At 42.3% G+C, this 20751-nt stretch overlaps 2 protein-coding genes across 3 annotated transcripts in view; one reads left to right on the forward strand and one right to left on the reverse strand.

Moving 5' to 3' along the window:
* The window catches only part of stxbp1a (syntaxin binding protein 1a), a 33462-nt gene extending 20364 nt beyond the window's left edge, over positions 1-13098 (reverse strand). For both annotated transcript variants that reach the window (XM_040157332.1, XM_040157331.1), the window contains exons 1-2: positions 13015-13098; positions 545-594 (exon numbers count right to left, since the gene is read on the reverse strand). In XM_040157332.1, the coding sequence (XP_040013266.1) occupies positions 545-594; positions 13015-13051 (87 nt within the window). In that variant the 5' untranslated portion in view covers positions 13052-13098. The remainder of the gene's footprint in view (positions 1-544; positions 595-13014) is intronic.
* A 1484-nt stretch (positions 13099-14582) lies between these two features.
* Positions 14583-20751, forward strand: part of niban2a (niban apoptosis regulator 2a) — a 30791-nt gene continuing 24622 nt past the window's right edge. The window contains exons 1-2 of the mRNA XM_040156926.1: positions 14583-14845; positions 19571-19701. Of these exons, the coding sequence (XP_040012860.1) occupies positions 14791-14845; positions 19571-19701 (186 nt within the window). The 5' untranslated portion in view covers positions 14583-14790. The remainder of the gene's footprint in view (positions 14846-19570; positions 19702-20751) is intronic.

Genomic DNA, 20751 nt, shown 5'->3' on the forward strand with positions numbered 1-20751 from the left:
GTTTGTGTCTTTTTGTATTTACATTTGCTTATTTATCTTTAATTTTTATCTTGACTTAAGACATTTCTAAGTAAAATTTGCTGAAATTAAAATTCTTCTTTGGAATATCCTGCAGTGCGTACTGCAGGTTTCCAGAGAATCAAGGCACACAGGACGTACTTAAAATAAGCCTCGGGCAAAATCAGCTCCATTTCCTGCTGAAACAATCTTGGAAAAAGCAAAAATGGCAGCTGGCATGTGACATTTTCAATCAGCTCACAGTTTTTCCAACAAAGAGTCCAATTCCCAAAAATATTAAATTTGCTGTCCGATAAGAAACCAGCAAATTGTGATTTGAGAAGCTGAAAAAAGTGAACATTTGGCATTTTTTCTTAAAAAGTTACTTAAAAGTATTAACATTGTATGTCTGGGTGACATGTTAGTTACTGAAATATGATGATGTAGTCTTTGGATTAAGTCTCTGCCTTCAACATTTGTGCTCCCTCTCTATTAGAAGCAGATTGTATTATTTAAAGGAATTTTCTCATAAATGTGAACTTCTTACCTTCCATTCTCCCTTCTTCTTCACCTTCTTGATTACATCATTCATAATCTCTGTAAAAGACAATAAAAATAAAAATCAGGAATCTGAGGGATGCAGGGTGATCTGATGAGCGAAGATGTTTTAATGCCTTTGGAATAATCTTGAAGAGATACACTCACGGGGCAGGTGCTATTTTCCCCACAGTAAGCTAATCCCCCACCTTCAGAGCTGAAGGCCTCAGCTCCTTCACATTCATTTAAATAAATGTTGACACAAATAAACAGATAGATAAATTGAATATATTCAGTTTGACCGGGTGATTTTGTGCATCCGTGTGCTTGTGTGTGTATGTGTGTGTGTGTGTGGAGGGTTCACATTTGGCTCTTCCTACGTTGCAGTATGCGCTCCATTTATTTGAGTATCCTGCTCTACCCCACTGATAGCTCACTTCCTGTGATCTATTGTATCCAAAGAGAGACTTTCATTTTTCTTTCTGAAAAATATTTCTGTAAATATTTTTTATGCTATTGGAATCAGAATTCAATTGCGAAAACTGCCCAAAAGGTACCCTTTAACACATTACTTAGAAGAAGTATAAAGTACAGCTATGAGATGTTTTTAATAGTAGTTTTATAGAGTAGAGAATTGAGTCAAAATCAAGGTGTGGGTTGTATTAGTTCTACAATAAAGTATAAAAGCATCCATAGAAGTCCAGTAGAAACAACCAACTACCATCCTGCCCTACTGGTATACATTTAAAAATCCCATAATGCAATTCCTACACTGGAGGACAATAACATGTGAAAGTCAAATATGGCCTGCAACACAGTTTCTGACCACAGAGCTACACCAGAGGAACAAATCCTCTTGGTGAATAAAAACTGCTGGGAAGTGATTCTGCTTTTTTTTTTTTTTTTGCTGTGATCTCAAAGATCCACACAGGAAAAATAATCTTATCCACTGTGACCTCACTTCACAACGGCCATGTTTATACCACGATACTGATATTGGCCTGATCACTGTGCCAACAATCTGCCAGCCGTATTAGGATAAATCCATTTAGGGAGAATTACTGTTTACCATCATGCTGGATCACTGTGAATATAACCCACTAAGCCCTTCACCTCATGGCTAAAACCTGAGGCCACAAAGATACTGATGGATTACCACAGATTAAAAAGGACTCACACAAAAAGATTACACATCAAATGAAACACAGGGATGTGTCTTTTTTTTCTTTTCAGTCAACGTCTGTGCTGTCTGCCTCCTAATAAAACAAAGGTGATGAAGACACAAGCTGCTGATTGGCTCTTTTCAGAGCGAGAGGGAGGAGCTGTAAGCAACCAATAGGAAAGAAAGACAGAAAGGATGAAAGGAAGCATAGATGGATAAATAGGAAGCATGACCAAAAAGAAGGATACCTGGGATGGAGGAAAAAAGGAAGAACAGACAGAGTTCTCACCTCCTGTGAGTCAGAGGAACTGTATCTGACCTCCTGTGGGACACATGATCTTGGAATAGAAGGAATATTATTCTCACTAAATGACAGAGATTCCCTGACTCAGCTTCAGTCTATTTCCATCATCTTCTGTGTCCTGCTCTATTGGCTGCTATCTCAGCAAAGCAGCAGCAAAATACAAAGCGAAGAAACAAAAAACAATGGACATTTCTTTTGTGGGGTTTTTGACAAATCTGTGCTGACAGTTGTAAAATTAAAGCTGGTTCACATTCATTCCAAAAAATCGACTTGTTTTTCCATCCAGAATCGCCTCCAGGCCACAGGAAGAGGACACTTCTACAGGCAAAGCAGCAGTGGGGATATCCGTCACACGTGTTCCCTTTTCCTCTGCTGCAGCTCCTGTGTTTCCTTTTGTTCTGTGCTGCAGAATTTTTTCTGATAAGGAGTTGCAGGAAAGAAAATCTCCAGTCACTAAACAAGTATATCAGTATAAATGCGTATTTAAAAAAGGTGATTGTTTCATTTAATTAATGCCACACCGAGAAAGAATCTCTTACGCATCGATGCCGATTAATAACATCACCGTAACTAAACGTTAACTGATGACACAACTTTTCAAATCGATGTTAGTAAATGAAGGCATACAGTTTGAGCGAGAAACTCTTTTCAATATTGTTTATTGATACATGTTCGGTCTGGGAATATTTGTATGAAAAGAGTGTGGTCTATCAGGTTGTGCTGCACTATGCATTACTTTAATTTAAACAGGGTCAAATTATCAAAAGATGTCGCTTTTAGTGACGGACCCTCAGAGAATTACCACCCAACCCTGCAGCTCCCCTCAGCACCACAGAGCGTTTTAGCATCTTTTGGATCATTGTTTTGGTTTTCTGGCCCACGAACTCCACTCTCATCCCCCTTGTTTCCGGTAGCAGCGGTCCGCTGTTTTCAGCAAATAACCTCTGATAAACCCACTGCACACTGCCTGCCCAGCACCAAACAGCAGACAGAAACAGTTAGCAACTGTGTCTGTCAACATATCGGAGCATTTAACAGCTAGGGTGACAGATATTTTCCATAGAAGTTGGTGGAGGTCAAAAACAGAACTAAAAGGAGTAAATATTATGCTTGAATTCATCAGGTGGACAGAAACATGATGTTCTGCACAATTTTAAAGCCCTTATTAATCTACCTGATTATATCTCTGCTGAGGACTGTGGTGTCATATAACATCTCCCTGACTCTCCCCCGCGCTGATTTTTAGATTGTGACATATTTTTATTTCATCTTTCTAGTTTAATGTAGACAGCCTCGATAGTACGAAACTTCAGGAACAGTGTGAAATCTTCCGGTCAAACTATTTATTTTTATTATCCTCAGAAAAGAGCTGAGATTAAAATGATCTTTTTTAAATTGAGATTCATATTTACATTTTTTCAGTGTTGTTGGAGACAGCACTAAAGGAAAGGTTTTGAGGGTGAATGAGATAGAAAAATATTATGGCACTATACTTCCAAAGCTATTTTCTCACCCCTCTCTTTCATGTCCTGCGTTAGCGTCACTAAGTCATGTAAATAATGAAACCATGATGATAAAATTATTAAGTTACCTCCACACACTCGTAACTGATAACTGGGAGTGAGATCAAAACCATGTCAGAGGACAGCACTGGCTTTTTCCTTTCTGACCTCCAGATAGAGGCACAACAATACAGGAACAAACCAGTCAGACAGAAGGGAAGGGACCTGAACAAACACAGCGCAACAGCTGTGTCAACCAAACAGGCAGAGTGGCACACACACACACACACACACACACACACACACACACACACACACACACACACACACACACACACACACACACACACACACACTCCTCAAAAGCCTGATAAAGCTCTCTAACATCCAGTTTAACAGGATACACATCCTCATGGCAGAGCAGGGAAGAAAACGAAGACAGACCGAAGGTATAACAGGATTTTGTTGTCAAACCTTTCATATAGTCTAAAAGGGTCTGTCTTCTAAATTTAAAAATCCTCGATGCAATCTTAGCTTGTTCAATGTAAGCACACCAAGAAACTTCAACAGGATTTTATGTTTTTTGACAGATCCAGACAAATTGACCGCACAAAGAGAATTTCACCTACATGACAACACTATTTAGCCACAATAAGAAACAGTGTGATGTGTTACTGTACATGATATTGCTGATTAAGTCAAAGTACACTCCTCCCAGTCTTGACTCTACACATCATGCAGCAGTGAAGAGCTGGCAGTTTCTCCCTTTGACTCGTGGTTCTCCCCCTTCAGGGACGTTCACCTTTGAGTGAATGACCCATTTCTTGTCTGGAGCTCCGCTTCACCGTAGCATCACTCCCGAGAGAAAGCTAACGCTGCTGATCTTAAAGCGACACGCAGACGTTTCAGCAGAGCTCGCACTGAATTAGAAGGACAGCCTTCACCATGGCTCGACTGAGAGACTTTTTTGATTTTGTTTGACAAAAAAAACAACACCTGAGCCTTCACTTGGAGGGTCTCACATTCAAAGCAGCCACTGGGAAAAACAAAAAAGGGCACATGAAGCTAAGGCTCTATCATAGTCCATCAATAAAATTATGCCAATAAGTGCTAATGTGTGACAAGGTGTCATAGTGATGTGGAAAATATTGTGATGAACAAAATGGAGGCAGAGAGCATGGGTGGCATTTTGTCATGGAGACCATTATTTTCTTTATTGAGACAAATTGGAGATCTAATTGTGTTTGAAAGAGAGCTGAAATGACTGGTCAGTTGGTTAATTAGCTGATTGATTGACTGAAAACTTTAATTAAAATTTCTCTTTGTTTGTGTTTTATGTAATTGAAAATTGATTACATTCAGGTTTTTGGACCATTCATCCAAAAATATAATCACTTTAAGACATTGCTTTGAGTTCTGGTAACTTGACATGTTCACCTGTCATTATGTTTGACATTATTAAACCAAACAATCAATCAACTGATGCAAATACTCAACGGATTAAGTGATATTTAAATAATGGTTAGTTGCGTCCCCTGTTTGAATGGCGATCCCTTTGTTAAACTGTGTTTGTAGTCAGTTTAACTCATGCTGAGGTTAATATCACCAGTAAAAGTTGAAATAGATGCCTGAAGAGGTTACTAAGGTTTCCTTCAGTTCAATATACCATGAGCAGTGAATTAAAATCAAATACACTGAAAATTGTAAACGAGACATAAAAGATTACATGAGAGTACCGATCTTGAACTCCAGAGCTTGTCTGCCGTTCACAGCCTGGTCAGACTGGCTTGCAGTTACATAACACAGCTAACCAGCCACTACCAGCGTAAGTGGGTTGTAAGAAAATAAGAAGCGTTTGTGAGTTTGTAGCTATCCTGGACTCCCACATATATCTAGTCAGAGGTCAGAGGTCATGTAGGCTAAAGAGAGGGGAACAGTCTTGTGGAGCCTTTCCCATGACCTGCACCGATAAGGTGATGGGAGATGATGTACAGGAGCAGAGATAAAGCAGGGTCATGAGACCTGATTGCAGAGACATTCAGAAGTCTTCCTGCCACAGATACCGTATATTAATGGTAGTGCGCTGATCTCTGGTGACTGTGTTGGCAGTATGTTGCCTCCTTGTCATGGAGTCCAAATACACGTATCTCAACACAGCCGGAAACCTTGACAAACAGGGCGTGGGCCTAGCGGTGCGAGCCAGTCATGTGGAGCCATCAATCAACATCAGCATGACAACACAGAAAGAACCAACATATTAACACGCTCATATTGTCTCCAGATGTCCGATTATTACCTACTGAGCCATAAATATTGGTTATCAGAGAAAGATCTTCTCTGATAACACATACAAGAAACTAGATGTTTTGGCCAAGTTGCTTGCAATACACTTGCAACACACATGGAGTTGTCAGCCGCCTTTGTTCACTTGACAGCAAGGAGCTTCTCTGAGGGGAAACTCAGATGAAAAGGTGCCATTATCTATCGACAGAAGTCACTACTGCAGAAACAAGGAAACGACTGTGTATTTCACACACACAAAAAGCCACTTATGAAATGACATCTCAAAAACACAGACTAACTCTCTTTCCATGTTTTCTTTTCATAATTAGGTCAGTGACAACAGTTGACTAATGAATGATCATTGATCAGTGCCCTCAGTCAGAATAATTTTAGTAGATACGTTATCACTAAACTCTACACTCTGTAATGAAAATATTTATATGATGTAGCCCTTCACTGATATAAATTTCTCTTCCCCTACTACTTCTCAATTAATGTGTACTTTATGTACTCTTAATTCCCTCTGTAGGAAAAGAAGCTTGGAGTTTAATCTATTGATTTTTGCTTTACCAATTTAATCTTTAAAGTGTAAAAAACAATGACCACAGTCCCGTGGTCCTGAATCCCTGCGTTAATTGTTCTACCAATCTCTACGTATTTCTCAAATATATGTAAAAAAATTATTTTTGAGTATTTATATGACAAAGAAAACTCTATTTCTTTCTTTCCCTGGAAAACGCTGGACTGCTTTTGTTGACTCTTCAAGCACTCATAGACGTATTCATTGATGTATCCAATCAAATGTAATCTGGAGCATCTAGCTAACTCCTTCCATCAAATCACTTCACCCTGGGTATCCATGCGTGTGGGTCTTAGTATCTAGTGGCACAATAGTGTGTGTTTGGATGTCTCCCCAGAAGAGTGTGGTTGTGGTCTGATTTATTCATTTCTCCCTAGTTCTCTGAGTCTAACAGCACAGGTGAGGAAGGTGTGGGGGCGGGGGCCAGCAGTCCTCTACAGCTCCAAATGATTCTGCAGAGACTCCTAACTCACTACAGCACACACATTATCAGCAACCCATTCAAATTCCCTACCAATTTTATCAAATCCCTCTTGTAATTATACCCCAAATATTCCCTTTCAATCTGAAATACCTCACATTACAGAAACTAAAGAAGCCATTTTACTCTGTCTTTACAGACTATATGCTTATCAGAAAGGTTAGTGGTTAATCATTTTATTAAACTGATTAATCAGCTAATTAATGCATTGAATTAATTCATAAATTCAAGGGGTTTTTACTTTTTCCTGTTTTTTGATGCACTCTACGGCGCTTAGGCTACACTCTAAATGAGGCTGGGGAACAACTCACAGAAACCCATGGTGCTGAAAATAGCAGACAGTGCATACTGTAATAGACTGTAGGAAAGTAAGTGATGCACTGGGCTGCACCGCAGGCTGCAGCGACCTGGCTGGAGCTCTGTCTGACGGGCTGAGTGCTCTGCAGTCTCATCCAGCTCAGTGTAACGGCATCAAATCCAGAATCGATATCAATGACATTTTGCTTCTTACAGTTAGCATAACAATTTGACACATCACCTTCATGTCATGCTATCCTCTCCCTTTCTCTTTCTGCTTAATCTTCGGTTCCTCTTTTTGTTTATGTCGCTTAAGGACGAGAGCGTCTTGGCCGGCGCTACTTGGCTCTCCTACAGTACCGGTCTTCTGTACGTAGATAAGTCTGTAACACCGTGTTCAATTTGTCTCCACTGTATGTATGTGTATGTATGTAAGAGGAGCATGGAGAGAGCAGTCACGTGCTGCTGAGAAGAGTGGGAGGAAGAGGATGTCTGCCAGCTCTGACACAGCACTCTTCCTCAGTGAAAGGGGAGGGGAATTCATTAAGATTATGAGCCACTGTAACCAGCATTAGAGAGCTCTAGTTCAGCCAGTTCTTCATGCTCTGTAACCACTGTGACATGACATTTAGGCATGGATTTATTTGTGAGTGTGTGTGCACGCAGCATGCATGTGTATTTGTTCTGTGTGTGTGTGTGTGTGTGTGTGTGTGTGTGTGTGTGTGTGTGTGTGTGTGTGTGTGTGTGTGTGTGTGTGTGTGTGTGTGTATGCATGCGTGTGTTTTATGTAGGCCCAGGGGCTGCAGGCACTGCGTCAGACGCTGAACCCAGACGAGTGTGTGACGCTCTGATTCAGTGATGCTTCCAAGGTCAGCAAAGCTTTGTACTTCCATGTGTGTGTATGCACGTGCGTGTGTGTGTGTGTGTGTGTGTGTGTGTGTGTGTGTGTGTGTGTGTGTGTGTGTGTGTGTGTGTGTGTGTGTGCATGTGTATAACTGTGTATGTGCAGCTAAGGTCATGTGTCCTTCTCTGTTTCACCTCCCCCCTTCCTTCTCTTCACAAAGCTCTGCACAGAGAGGAGTAAATACACACCAACATGCTTCCAGAAACTTCAATGGAAGTATGAACTTACTCATCACAACCCATACTTAAAGGAATAGTCCAACATTTTGGGAAACCGGCTTAATTGTTGCAATTATTAAGATGAGAAGATCGATGTCAATCCCATTTCTGTGTGTTAAGTACAGAGCTGGAGTCAGGACGTGCTTAGCTTATCTTAGCACAGAGACTGGAAACAGGGTGAAGCAGGTAGCCTCTTCACAAAGTTAAAAAATGTACCTACCAGCACCTCTAAAGGTTGCTAATTAACACCCTCGTATCTCTCCTATGTCATTTGTTTAATTCAGACATAAAGACAAAATGCAAAAATGACATTTTGTGGTTTTAGTTGGTGTCACACGTTGGAAGTATCCAGTCTATCTATCTGCTCAGTGCTTCTGAGCAGATCCAGCTATAGTGCATCACAGCTCTTGGTTTTGTTGTCTGTACAGGAACGATAATACCAAATCTGGCAACCTCACTGGGACAAAGACAAGACTTTGGGAAGCTGTCATTGCGCCCATCTGTTGTTTCCCGAGAAACTGAACTGTAGACAGAGCCAGGCTAGTTGTTTCCCCCTACTTCTAGTCTTTATGCTAATCTAGGTTAACTATGTCCTGACTCCAGCTCTGTACTTAATGCAGAGACATGGGGGAGCTATAAATTTCCTCAACTCATTTTCAGCAAGAAAACAAACCTCAAAATCATAAACTTATACTTTAAAGTTGCTGTTTTTAAAGTCTTGCAACAACCGACAAGACTGCACGAAATGTGCGATACTCACAAACACTGAAATTTCTTGTATCCTAGTACTTAATATACAGCACGTACTCCATGCTAACAGCATTGACTATGGAGCAGTTTGGAAAAACCTCTTAGCATCTACCTTGTTGTTTTTCCAGTTTAGCTCTGCATTCACAGACTTATCCTGGACACAGGAGAACATCCACACGGCTCACTCTTATTGTTGCAAGTGTGATATGGTTTTTACATTTCTGGATTATGACTCATTTCAGCAGCCCGATTAAACTTCCATTAAGAGAAAATAAGAGCGTGTATGTTCAGAGTGGAATTTAAGTTCAATAAACAGCTACTGATGAGTGTTCTGTTGAACCGACAGGTGTAAGATGGTGACCATGTGATCGCACTGTCTCTGGTTCGGGTCAGGTTGCTGTAGCATGTTAAAGCCCCTCTCTCTGCCTTCATTTGCTGTCAGCTCTCCAATGTGTACCATCAAATTATGGCAAAAATGCCCAAAACAACATTTAAAAAAACCCACAGCTAATGTACACAGTGTAGCTGTCACAGCCAGAATGAAAAGCTACGGCTCAACCGCATGTCGTTTAAACAGCAACAAGGTTACAATGAAGTTGAACAAGGTGCTTACTGATGACTTCTTTGTCACTGGATGAAAATAGGCCAATTATGATTCACATAAATATTTCTAACCTCAAGGCTTCCTGTAGTTAAATCGCTGTGTACAGATTAGTTTATAGTAAAGGATGTATTGTTAGTACTACAATTCGCTCAGTTGGTGTATTTTATCTAAGTGGACAAATCGCATCACTTGTACCTGTTACACAACTACAGGATATTGATTAATATGTATGCTGAATGCTGGGTGCGGATTTAACAGCACTGCATGTGCATTATGAACCTGATGACCCTCAAGAGGAATAAGCAGCTAAAGACAATTTATGAAAGAAAGTAGGGTTTGGCAATTTGGCAATACGGTTTATATTGTAAATGATATTAACTTGTCTATGGTCAGAGAAATTCCACAATGCTTTAAGGTATTATTGGATTCGCAGGAGTTTTGCAGAAATGTGATAAGTATTTTGATTTGTAAGTTACTGATTTCAATTGATTGGCCAAAAAAAGAAATCCTCATCTGGTTATTTTATCTAAAAACAGTTTCTCCATTCAATTTACAGAATATCTACTGCAGTATGCATCATTATCAATAAACAGAAAATTACATATACTGTGATTCAAGATTTTATCCATATAACCCATCTCTAAATAGGTGAATGAATGAGTGAAAGTTGCCACTTAATTCCATGTCTGGGTAGACACAAAATAAGTCATAAACGCCTGCACAATATAATGATATTCAGTACAACAGCCCTGAATGCATCATACTGTGAGTGTTCGCCTCTAAAATGTCAACTACATAATATTGTTTCTTTTTAAACACCGGACTGTAATTGCAGTACTCCCTCAGTTTCATCAATCTGAGCAGCAGCATCACTTGGAAACAAATATCTTCCAGCTCAGGTTGTTGCTGACTGATGAGAGCGTCGTCATCCAGCCTTATTTTCCCTCTGCTGCTCTCTGGGACTGGTGCTCATATACAGTCATGAAAGGGGAGGGTGAAGCTCCACTTGCTGCCCATCCCCCTCCCTCCTCCTGGCTGATACATCCACTGCTGCAGAGAGGGCCCATGACGGTTTCACCCTCCCTTTCAGCCCCCACTACCTCCACCAATCCCATCCCGGCCTCACCCTCAGCCAAACAGAGCGCAGGTGTTGCTTGCTGCGTCCCTGCCTTTACCTACTGGGAGAGATTCACAGAGTGTTTAGGTTGTTCTGGAAATGACGATCCACGCCACAGTGAGAGCCTGCATGTGCGGGCCTTTAGTTTTACAACTGGGTTATGTAATTGCCAGTTACAAGGCCTAAATAATTGAATAATACAGAACATGCAAGGCTATTTGGCAGTGTGAAGCTTTGTTGTGTAATGTTGTAGGTGTGGGATGATATCATTTCTATAAAACTCCAGTCTTGTGGACGTAGATCAAAAATGTTAAATATATTACGGAAAAATCTTATCCAGTACAACTACCAGTCATCCCGGGCACAAAACTGCAGGTTTTGTGCTCCCTTCTCCCCTCGACTACAATATAGCCCTCGGCCAAACAATATTTCCGAGCCCTCTATTAAAAGATCTGCTCCAACTCCACAGCTGGACTGGCCAATAATTCAGTACTCTCAGTGGAATTTTATCATCATGTTTTATATTTATGCTATATGTGTTAGTGGAACACATATAGCCTTTAATTCTTTTTTTTATTCTTTTTTTTTACATAATGTGATATTATATTCACAGCTTTAAATACAACCTATCATAATGATATTTCTTTTGAGTACACAATATTCTATTATACTTGTGGCTTCAAAGTGCATTGACATTTTTTGGTGTGTAATCGTTGGTGATTCATGCTCTTGCTCAATGCGGGAGGTCTGATTCCCAGGCAAAGCACAAACCTTTTCACCCTCCATCACATCATAGCCAAAAAAGTGTGCACGAGGAAGGAGGTGGATGTGTAAGAGCGTGGGGGTGGGGGCCTAAAATTTTGCAGCAGTGCCCATGACAAATCCGATACACCAGTGAGCCTGATAGGACTTAAGAAATGTAAAGATCCAGCACCCTTACTGACAGAGACCGAGACAGCACTACAGAGCGACCGTGCGGGTTTGAGTTAGTGAAATGTGAAACCGGATCAATACGATAGATAACTGATATCAAGTGAAGCAGATCCTGCACCACGGGCAGGGCACGTTACCAAAAATGAGGAAAACGTGCAGCTGAGGAAATTACGGAACCCGCTAGTTATATATTAGATGCGTGCCTTCACATTAAGTGGCCTCCACGGGTCTGTGCTTTACTGTGCAGGCCTGTCTGACATTTTCACGACCACCAACACTTGCACCCAGCTGACCCCCCTGAGGAGAATCGAGCCGAGCCTCCGTGTCCAGGCCTGCATCAGCACCACGCACCGACACTGCCCGAGCATCGGCCGAAATGAGCGAATCTAAATGGCAAAGAAATCAGGTACTGGGCAGTCGGATCCACGGCGTCCCAGCGATGCAGGATCACAGCTGAGCGGCTTTGATCGGTGGCGCACCACCGGAAAAGGGGCATGGTGATGATGAAAGGGCATCCACCGATCGTTAGCGGACGGCGGCCCGTGTACAGATAATGCGGAATTTCTCGGGTAGCGGCCTTTCGAGGCAACTTTCTCGTCTCGGATGCCATCCGCCATTAATGTGAAACACAGCTGACAAGCAGCTTGTCTCAGCACTGAGGCGCTCCGGTAGACGAAGGGTGTTTTACGCAGCCGATTCATGCTCCATCAGGGGGGGTGAGGCACTGCTGGATTCAGGGAATCCCACGGACGGTGCCTGTTAATATCCAGTCGCTCTATAACCAATAGCATTACATTACATTATTGGCTATAATTAACTAGCCAAGACGTGAGAGGCAAGTGTCTGCAGCATCGTGTGGCACAACAATTCGGGCAAAACCACAGTTTATGGTGCAGCACCAATGCAGCGCAGACTGTTCCTGAAATAAACGCCAATTGGGGCTAAAGGGGCGTATGTGGGCTGCATTTCCCTCCAGGCTTTTCTGCACCCTTCTGGAGAATGATGCTACATTTTCTATCAGGAGGCCAGTCGCCGCTTGTTTAAGACACTGTCGGGTCCCCGCCGCTTGAAATACAATTGCGCATCCGCGCCGCAGGAGCGCGGCGAGACAAACCAGTCTCTGCAGGTTACCTGCAGCTCCCTCGCTACACGGCGGCGGTTTACAACAGGATACAATGGAGCACCAACAGCATCACCTTCATCACCGTCACCCAGATGCGCTATCAGCCATCCGCATCCTGCAAACGCACGCACACACACACACACACACACACACGCAATCACAGCCGCATTTGCTCACTCAACACGTTCAGAAGAAACAGATTTAAAAAAAAACCCATCTTACTTTCGCCGACCACCGCCTTTAATCCGATAGGTGCCATGATGCTGCTGAGTGCTGGACCGAGTGATCGCCCTCTGCTTCCTCCCTCGCTCTCTCTCTCTCTCTCACTCTCTCCTTCCTCTCTGTGCTCACCTCACATCGCTGCGGAGGAGCCTCCAGTTGGGAACGTCACTGCGTATCCTTCCGCATCATCCCCTCATTGGTGGGCTTGGACGTTTTGGCTGCAGCTGCATGTTTTTTTTTTTGTTTTTTTTGTTTTTTTTTTATCTTGACCAACGCACTGCAGCCGCTCTGGATTAGGCCTCTGATATTCACAAAACTTCATTTACCACCTTCCCCTTGTCCTTAAATCCCTCACCTGTCCCTCTGTTATTCAGACATCATGAAGTGAATGTCAGAGCCTACTTTCCAGAAACGTGCCATCCAGCGAGTGTCTGCGGGGAAAATAGTGTGTATTTGCTTGAAATACCAGACGATATGAAAAACAATCGCTATTCCCTTTTCTATAAGTCATATGTTTGGTTTTACTCGTGTCTTGGTAAATACTGATATTGGGCGGAGAGAGGGCTGCAGGTCGTGATTGCGTTAATTACCGATGTCTTCAAAATGCTTATTTGGCCCCGAACAACGTCCAGAATAAGGATGTGGCGAAAAAACACAGAGAAGCAGCACATGCTCCTGTTTGACGCGCTGAAATCAGCAAACAGCCTGTTTCAGTAGCCGCCCGGCTTTTTTTTTTTTTTGCATTATCACTTGAATGGCCATGGTCGTCATTTCACTTTCTGCTGATCACCTGCTGAAGTTGTCGACTGCGGCGGCACCAGTGGAGATTATTCCTGTCGTTGTACGTGGCTATTGTAGAAGTTTAAATATTCCTGGGTTAGTGCACTGTCTTAACATGGACAAGGGCAGCTGCCAAGGTACCAACAAATGGGGACCCAAGTAAACTACAAAGTCCTAACTCACTGATTATAGTTGATCAGAATATGATATGGATAATTTTGGTGGCTTCCACACTAAATTAGACATTGGACACTTTTAAGACTTTTTAAGGACCCGCAAACATTCAGAGAATATATCACTATTTCACCACTATCTGCTCTTTACTTAAAAATAAAAATGGACAGACACAGCAACATTAAGTCCACACGGTGGCAGCATGAATCTTTATGTGGGAAAACGCCAACACTGGGTTCATGGAAACCCCCCCCCCCTCACAGGGGCATCGGCTCATTTTGGCCTCCTTCAGTATTCAGTTGAAATGTGTCAAATCCACCACGGAGAACCATTTCATTTTCAACACGTGGAGGTTGGTATTTTTAATGTCATCCTCATAAGTTAGAATTTGAACTCCAAAGAAACTCGGGCAGCACCCAAAAAAATAACAACCACATGCAGAGTACATGCTGTTACTCTATTAAGCGCCCGGTTCTGGCCACACCCTTGGCAGGGCTGACTGAACACGTTGGACCAGTGATGACTCCCAGAGGGTGTGTCCTACCACTGGGAACCCGACCAGAGTTCACCTCGTCGCCGCCGGCGGCGCATTCGTTTACCTCGCCTCCCGTCCGCCTCCGCCTCCGCCTCCGTCAGGGAAAGCGGGCGAGAAGACGCGCAGCAGAGCCAGCGCCGTGTGCCTCTCAGCAGGAAGGTTTTCCCAGCGGCTCAGCGCGGGTATCTGGGACTGCTGGAAATATCACCGAGGCCTCTTTTCACCTGGAGCCCGACCTGTAACCAGCGCGGACACATTTGCGGGACCTGTTGGGCTCTCCTGTAACCATGGGGGACGTGGTTTCCTCTCACCTGGACGAGAGCAGGCGGGAGATGATTACAGGTAAGAGATGAGTGTCTGAGCCGTGGGTGAGGGACAGATACAGTCAGTTTCTCACAGACTGGAGTGGCTTGAAAGTTCTTTGACTCACATGCAAAAACAGCACTGGAATTTCAATAAAACTCTGTAACAGGTTTATTAAGTTTTTATATCCTCCAGTGGGGATATTGCCGCACAATCAGCATAATTGTTTCATCTGATTTTCCAGCTCTTTTTGCCAGAATCACTTGAATCGTAGCCAATAAAAGGCATGCTCATGTGTTTTATGGAATGTAAGTTCTATTTTAGATTAACCAAACGGAATTGTACATAAAATCAAACTAAATATGTGGTAAATGCCTTAATAAGTGTCACATTTTTCCCTGCTCTCCTCTCATTTATAACAGTGCATTGTTGCTCGGCTCCACTCAAAGAGCTCCTGTAAATCCCAGCTCTGCTGCAGGCCTATTTCTCAGAGATAATAAGTAGGTTTCCCGAAGGGAAGCATGTTTGTATAAGTTTGGGACTGACTGCTATTTAGGTCCCGGATTGCTCCAGCCTCCCACTGTGCACTGTGCAGGTCTGTGTGATTATTGCCACAAGGCATGGGAGCCGAGGGAGGCAGTGGAACAGTGCAGTGGCCGAAACACGTCCATGGATGTGGAGATGACTCCTTGAAATTATAAAACTGTCATCGCTAGAAGCAGTTTGGCATTGAATAATAGGACCAAGGCTAAGGATATGGGACAAAACTTGCTTGTTTTCATGTTTGAGTTGGCATTCAGATCCTCCAGACACTTGCTGTCCAGAAACCGTTGTCAGAGTCATCTTAGGCTGGGTCAGGACGTGCCTACAGCTTCAGGACTGGAGCTGTGTTTGTGTGTGTGTGTGTATGCTGGCAGGCGTACTTGCATGAAGAAACCACTTCCAGAAACCAGAGATTATGTTCTTGAGGTCCAGACACACAGTGTGCTTGTTGTTGCTGCTTGTTGTGTATCAGACAGAGAAGTACTCTCAGAAAGATATGGAAATAGTAAGAATAACATTGCTGGAGGCAGCCTCTCGTGGTGATGGTTTGTTTCTCTGTTTTTCATCTGCTGTGTTTGTGATTGCGTATTTGAAGAGACTGAGCCAAAAGGTGTGCAGTATACAGCGCAGTATCGCTGCAATGATCGAAAAATGAACTGATGGAAAAATCTCTCTGCCTTTTTGCCAGTCTGGTAAAGTGCAGGGTTGCCACAAATGGCGGGAAGGGAGGTTTATATTACTTTATTACTTCAAACAGCTAGGGTCAGAATTAAATAAACATAAACTTCTGAACAGCTGTATATAGCACTTCCATCATTTTAAGTTTACAGCTAGAATACCTCACATTGTGCAATATTTCCTGCTTATCAGCCTGTTGAGAAAAAGAAGAAATGGGGGAGAGGAGAAGATATTGAGTGAAGCTGCAGAGGTAAAGCAGGTAGAGACATGTCACAAGATTAATAGAAGAAGCTGCTGTCTTGTTCTCACACACCCTCCCTCAGTGTCGTCTCCACCCGTGTCTCTGAAGATCGTTTGCTGTCTCCTTGGCGTGTGGGCTCTGTGAGCATGATGGATGAATAGCATGTCCTTTAAAGTACAAGTTACAAAGCTTCTTTGGTAGCGGTTGTGCACTTTGTGTGTGTGTGCGAAGACGACTCAGCATTTCTGCGTTGGGAGTTGTTTGGAGTGCGTTCCTCCCAACAAGGTGATTTCTTCATCCTCGCTGCCTAAGCACATTCTCACACAATGATCTCCTCCCTTGCGAGTCAACGCAACAGAGACGCAATATGCAGGCACACACGTACAAATGCAGATCATAACGGTGTGTTCACCCACACAGTTTATGTCCATCCATCCAGGCTTAAGGGAGACTAAAGCTGCTGATTTCAGCCATAATAGAGATCTTGCAGGTATTTCTCAAACACAGAACAAGACTGAGACTTTTTACCGAAAGAAAGCAGGGAGTGAATGATGAAGACAACACGAGCCAACAGCTTGTGTCAGCATCTCATATTTCAGTCACGCCATTTAATGAGTTCTAACAATAAATAACATTTCTGAAGACAGGTTTTGTGGGTAAAATGCTAATCCTACTTTGTGAAAAATTCCTCAGAGCTGCTTCAACACAAACTGATCTGGGTTTTGCTGTCAGATGCGTCGCAGCTTGTTTAGCTTGGCCACTGCTTCGTATACAGTCAGTGCTGATGGACTACAGGGGTATACAGTGTTCAAGTGAGACAATCATCACCCCGAAAGACAGCTCAATCCACCCAGAAACATGTTACCTGGGTTTTCTGTCCATATTCAAAGATCATTAAGTATCACTACTGTACTCCACTTATGTATATGCATACTATACAGGTTGAAACGTAGGATTGAGTGTGTGTTTTATGATCTGTTCTTTGTTCCCAAATTCCAATTTCCAAGTGCCTAAAACACTGTCCATGTACAGCTTTCCAGTCTGCTGACTTTGGCACAGCATGAGGACCAGTGGAAAGTACCAACTCTTCCATGTTTGGAATGGAGGCCCCATTCTGCAGCACTTATCTGGTGGAAGTTTACACAGGATAGAGAGAGTTTTTGTCCAGTATCCACAATTTAAAAAAAAAAAAGGGACAAAATGATTTGAAGCCAGAACTCAAACTTAAAGGATCTGCACACTGCACTAAGAGCTCTAGATACATTTCGTAGAGCGATTTTTTCATCTCACAGGGATCCGTTTGGTCTACTCCCAGACTAAAAGCATTACATGGTAGTGAACAGGAAAAAAAAAAAAATTTAGTACATATACCCAAAAAAAGGCTTTCTTCAAAACCTTAATTCGAGCATTATTAACATTTTACTGACCAGACATTCAGAGCCAACATTCTTTACTTGACAGTTTTTGATACTTGTTGTTATGGACACATTTCGGTCAGTACCAAGATAGTACTGGTCTGGGTCTGGGTATCAGACCTTATCTGAGACCCAGCCTTACTAAACACTGCTTTCAGGAGGTACACTGAGTCTTCCATCGTTTTCAGTCTTTGTTTCAGCTGTCTCATTATCTTCCTGTAATCCTCTAACCTTTCCACTCATCTCCTCCTCGAATGACACGATGTTTGTAATAGGTCTGCACGTCCCTGTCCCCCGTCTCCTCCACATTCTCTCCCCGTCTGTCCTGTCCTGTCAGCTCTTTCCTTCCTGCTCTCCCACTGCAGGCCGGTTCCCTCCTTCCTGTGTTGTCCCTTCTAGAAACAGATCCTAGTCAACACTGTCTGCTGCTGATCGAGTCAAACACACTGGTTGGCTCCCAATCTGTCTCTTTTTCCAGCACTGGAATGTGGGAAAAGCTCATGTCCCCTCCTGCATGTTCTTTCACTGTTTATTTGGATGCTTCTTGCAGAGAGTGGTGGAAAAGAAAAGCTGAGTCAAGCAGTGAGAGGATTTCTGAAGAACAATGATTCACCTTAACTGATCCCTGCTGGGAGATTCTGCTTCCACTCCAAGTTGGAACTGCAACTAACAATTAATTTCATTATTAAATAATCATTCACTGTATACATATCTGATAATAAGACTATTAGAGTATTAGGGCCACACTGAGGGAAAAGAAATTCTCAGATTTTGAGAATAAGGTTGTAATATTATGAGTATAAAGTCATAATTTTAGGCCAGGTGTCATTTTAACCTGTATTAAAATGAGGGATGTGGAACATCTTGTGAATTTATACTTTAGTATAGGTTTCACACATAACAAAATACTTAATCTGTTGGCACATCAGCACCACATTATCATAGACAAAGAGAGACACACAGCAGCTGCCAGAAGCAGGGTCAGGCTGCCATTGAATGTCCTCTCGCCCATTTTTTTTTCGCAGACTTGTCTTCAGATGTCTTGATTTGTCCAACCGATAGTCTAAAACCCCCAAATATTCTATTTATAATGATGATAACTTGAGGCTCATGCTGAATTTGACAGGAAGTGTATAATATAAAGCTATTAACAACATCTAGAATATTTCCACTTGATGGAATGGTGCAATATAAAAACATGGGTTTAAATGTTAAACTGTGTAAACATAGCAGATTCAATAAAGAGCTGCAACAAGATGAAAATGACATTTTAAACTAGAGAATATTGGCAGGTCTCTCCTCAATATTTACTCATAGCGTTTACCGAGCAGTAATTACATTCAACGACAGACTTGTGCCAGACAGCCATGATATAGAGTGGTTTGTGCTTATAATACATGGTAGGTATCTCTTTGTGAGCGCTGCACGTGAGTCCCTATCTAAAAGGCCCATTTTAAATTTTACTGTATGGCACTTTTCATAAAGAGCTGATAGCGGCGGTGAAAGTAACGGCCTTCATCTCACCATGTCAAAAAAGGCAGCATGTCTTCACAGCAGAGCTGCAGCTCTCCATCTACACTCGGTTAATATTTAACAAAGACATTTGAAATTGCAATACTGATCAATTTTGAAAAACATGCCCTGAAGTATTACTTTTTAAATTTTAGCTACCTGCATTTTGTGCATTTCACTGTACAACTGGGTTGATTTCTGACTTAAAAACATCTCACTTTACCTTGTTAAACAGAACAGTGGAACGTAACATCCTATCTTCTACTGTATAAAAAAAGTGCTACAGAAACCTAATAGAATTTGTGTCAGTCGTCTAATAATTAGTTTGTCTAGTAGGGATGTTCCCTGATCTCATGTCCATGTCCCCCCCCGCAGCTCGGACCGGAGGCGTGATGAAGGAGTTCAGTGATGTGTACCAGCAGCAGTATGCAGTCGCTCTCTTCAACAGCGTCCGCTTCGAGATAGAAGGAGGAGGAGGGACGCAGTCACAGCTGCTCCACAGAAAGGCAAGTTCATTGTCTGTGTTTTAAAAGAGGTTCAGACCTGCTCATTGGATAGAACGATAACAGACATCAACAAAGTATGCAAAAAAAAAACCATGTTACTTCCATCTGTGACTGCATTCTGATATCGCTGTAATTTCTGAAACAAATTTGTTGTGATCTCTTTAATGCCATATGAAATTGGACATTAAAGAATAAATCCAGTTTATCACAACTTGGATCTTATTTTTGTAGGTCTGACCGTCATTAACAGTATACCATGAAAGTAATTGCTGACATCTGGGGAACAACAAAGTCCAATGTCCAATGGGGAAACAAACACCAACAGTCAGACGATCTGGAGGGTTTGAAACAAGTCAACAGTTTAGTGTGATTATCTAAACCACTTTATTTAGAGGTGTGTTTGTGTATGTGTGTGTGTACAACTGAGACAGGATACAAGTTAAAGCAGGAGATCAGTGTGTAGACCCTGATAGATGCTTACAGACAGTGAGGGTAATAATTCCCAGTAAGCTTTGCTAACCTGTCTAATCGTCTGACCATTTGTGTTTCTTGACCCATCTGATTTTTTTGTTTAGCGAAGACGCCGTGTTTCCAAATGTCAGCCCTTAACTTTGTGAGCACCGTGTCATTATTACCATTAGAGGGATAAAACTTCCTGTCCTATAGGAATTGCTTTTCTACCCCTGATGTCATTTGCAAACTGAGCAATTAAAAATGTGGTTCTAATGATCAAAATGTGCTATTCAGGATTAGGAAGATGAACAAATTCACACCACTGTTTGTAGCCAAATGATTTCTGTGTAACATAAACTGGCATCATTACGGGCTTCGTTTGGCCGAAAGAGCTTGATGTTATACACACTACATGAATGAGCTCATTCTCGGGTCCATGTACCAGTGCATCACCTAACGAGCGAGCCCTCCGCTCTGCCTCTCTGGTTTTTGTATTCAAGCCGTCTTCGTGTACTGAAGGTCCCACTTTTGTCCATGTATTCGGTCGCTGGAGGCAAAGTGGAGCATATTTCACACATGAACAGAGATGCTGTTTGG

This window comes from Xiphias gladius, chromosome 20, assembly GCF_016859285.1.
Source record: "Xiphias gladius isolate SHS-SW01 ecotype Sanya breed wild chromosome 20, ASM1685928v1, whole genome shotgun sequence".
Taxonomy (NCBI): domain Eukaryota; kingdom Metazoa; phylum Chordata; class Actinopteri; order Istiophoriformes; family Xiphiidae; genus Xiphias; species Xiphias gladius.